We start from the raw sequence: 2,609 nt of genomic DNA, 5'->3' as shown, positions 1-2,609 counted from the left end.
AATCAATCTATTCAAAAGCCTATGAATAGGAACTAAAGACAACTAATCCTCTTTATAACTAAAATCAATTTTTTTTTAAAAAATAAATAAGGGTTGCGGGGGCGGGGAGTGGGGGGGTTCTGATCCGGTTCAGTCCGGTCCAGTCCGCCTCCTCGTTTATCCAACACGTGGTCTTCTCCTACATGTTAGAAGTGGACTTCCTTCTCCACATCTCCCTCTATATATACACCACACTATCGACCTTTCCGTCTCATCAACCAAAATACCCTCTCTCTCTCTCTATCCAAACTCAAAAGTAGCACGCCTTATACAAATACTGAAAACACGCAGTCTCACTTTCACTGCATCAAAATTGGGAAATCATGGCTGCTGCTGTAACACCTTCAACCAGTTCTTGGGTTAGGCACAAAATCACTCATCGAACAAATTGCTCCCCACAAACTATCCATTACCCAAAGCAATCTACCATTCAGAAACCAAAGCCACCTTCTTTTACAGTTCCTTCTACTGTCAAAAAGGAGAAAAATTCAAAGCCGCAATGGAATTTTATTCAAAAAGCAGCTTCACTGGCCTTGGATGCTGTAGAAAATGCATTGACTGTGCACGAACTTGAGCACCCTTTGCCAAAAACAGCAGACCCGAGAGTTCAGATTGCCGGGAATTTCTCTCCTGTGCCGGAACAGCCCGTCAGGCAGAGACTTCCGGTGGCAGGGAAAATCCCAGAATCTATTCAAGGGGTGTATGTGAGAAACGGTGCTAATCCACTATTCGAACCAACTGCGGGTCATCATTTCTTCGATGGAGATGGAATGATCCACGCCGTGCAATTCAAGGATGGCTTTGCGAGTTATGCCTGTAGATTCACTGAAACTCAGAGGTTGGTCCAAGAACGGTCCTTGGGGCGCCCGGTTTTTCCCAAAGCCATTGGTGAACTACATGGCCACACTGGTATAGCTAGATTGATGCTCTTCTACGCCAGAGGAATGTTTGGCCTTGTTGATCATAGCCGAGGCACCGGTGTGGCCAACGCGGGTTTGGCTTATTTCAACAACCGTTTATTAGCCATGTCTGAAGATGACTTGCCTTACCATGTTCATGTGACTACATCTGGAGATCTAAAAACTGTCGAGCGATACAATTTCGACGAGCAGCTTAAATCCACCATGGTTGCTCACCCAAAGATCGACCCAATTTCCGGTGAACTCTTTGCCTTAAGCTACGATGTGATACAGAAGCCTTATCTGAAGTACTTCAGATTTTCAAATAATGGACACAAGTCTGAGGATGTCGAAATCCCAGTTTCGGAGCCAACAATGATGCATGATTTTGCTATCACAGAGAATTTTGTGATCGTTCCTGATCAGCAAGTCGTGTTCAAGATGTCGGAAATGATAAGAGGTGGCTCGCCCGTCGTGTATGACAAGGAAAAAGTATCGAGGTTCGGAGTATTGGATAAGTATGCGAAAGATGGTTCAAGTATGAAGTGGGCTGAAGTGCCTGATTGCTTCTGCTTTCACCTCTGGAATGCATGGGAAGAGCCAGAAACTGATGAAATTGTAGTCATTGGTTCGTGTATGACTCCACCAGACTCGATTTTCAACGAATGTGACGAGGAATTAAAGAGTGTTTTATCCGAAATTCGGCTAAATTTAAAGACTGGAAATTCTACTAGGAGGCCTATCATGTCTGAGAAGGATCAAGTGAATTTAGAGGCAGGAATGGTGAACAGAAACAAGCTCGGGAGAAAAACCAGCTACGCATATCTTGCCATTGCAGAGCCATGGCCTAAAGTTTCTGGTTTTGCTAAAGTTGATCTTTTCACAGGTGAAGTGAACAAGCACTTTTATGGCGATGAAAAATATGGTGGCGAACCATTTTTCCTCCCGAGAGATCCTAATTGTGAAGCAGAAGATGACGGATATATTCTAGCCTTCGCGCATGACGAGAAGGCATGGAAATCAGAGTTACAAATTGTTAATGCCATGACTATGAAATTAGAGGCCACAATCAAGCTTCCATCAAGAGTTCCTTATGGTTTCCATGGAACATTTGTAAGCGCTAACGACCTAGCAAATCAAGCCTAATCCATCACGTTTCAAGATCCTTTTTTTAAATTTTCGTAGGGAAGATTTACCAGTGGGATGGTATGCGATACAACCCCGGAATCTCCTTTAGAACCCTCTTTCTTATGGATTTAGGTGGCTATAAATTTTTTACCCTTTACGATTTTATGTGAGAGGTTTTAGTGAACCAGCTTGTAGCTTTTGGATATAGATTGAAATGGAAGCTCAGCTAATTTTTGCTTATTCTTTCACATATTATATGAATCAGAAAGTACATATTTCCAGGTCCTCTGTTTTTACTCTGTTTCTCCTCTGTTTTTCCTCTGTTTCTTGTACATATGAAATGGCATAAAGAGTTTCTCGGGTCGAGAAATTTTATGTTTAAACTTTTAGATATTTAGTTCGTCTAATAATCTCGACCTTGAAATTTCACTTTTGGATCTTATTGGACAGATGGTCGTTATAAATGAGCCAATGGATCTGTTTCTTGTACATATACAATAGCATAAAGAGTTGGTCAAGTAGAGAACTTTTATGCTTAAGCTT

General features: G+C 42.0%; 1 protein-coding gene across 1 annotated transcript; it reads left to right on the top strand.

Annotated features, from left to right (window-relative positions):
* The first annotated feature begins 262 nt into the window (after nt 1-262).
* Nucleotides 263-2,360, top strand: LOC111370875 (9-cis-epoxycarotenoid dioxygenase NCED1, chloroplastic-like). The gene has a single exon (XM_022992776.1). The coding sequence runs from the start codon at nt 363-365 to the stop codon at nt 2,082-2,084; it is 1,722 nt and encodes a 573-aa protein (XP_022848544.1). The 5' UTR covers nt 263-362; the 3' UTR covers nt 2,085-2,360.
* Nucleotides 2,361-2,609: the final 249 nt, after the last annotated feature.

The sequence above is a fragment of the Olea europaea genome, chromosome 21 (genome assembly GCF_002742605.1).
Source record: "Olea europaea var. sylvestris chromosome 21, O_europaea_v1, whole genome shotgun sequence".
NCBI lineage: Eukaryota > Viridiplantae > Streptophyta > Magnoliopsida > Lamiales > Oleaceae > Olea > Olea europaea.
This window is presented reverse-complemented; position numbering and strand designations above follow the sequence as displayed.

Excerpts from the sequence above, each read along its gene's own strand:
- LOC111370875 (XM_022992776.1), top strand. The coding sequence starts at position 363 with ATGGCTGCTGCTGTAACACCTTCAACCAGTTCTTGGGTTAGGCACAAA.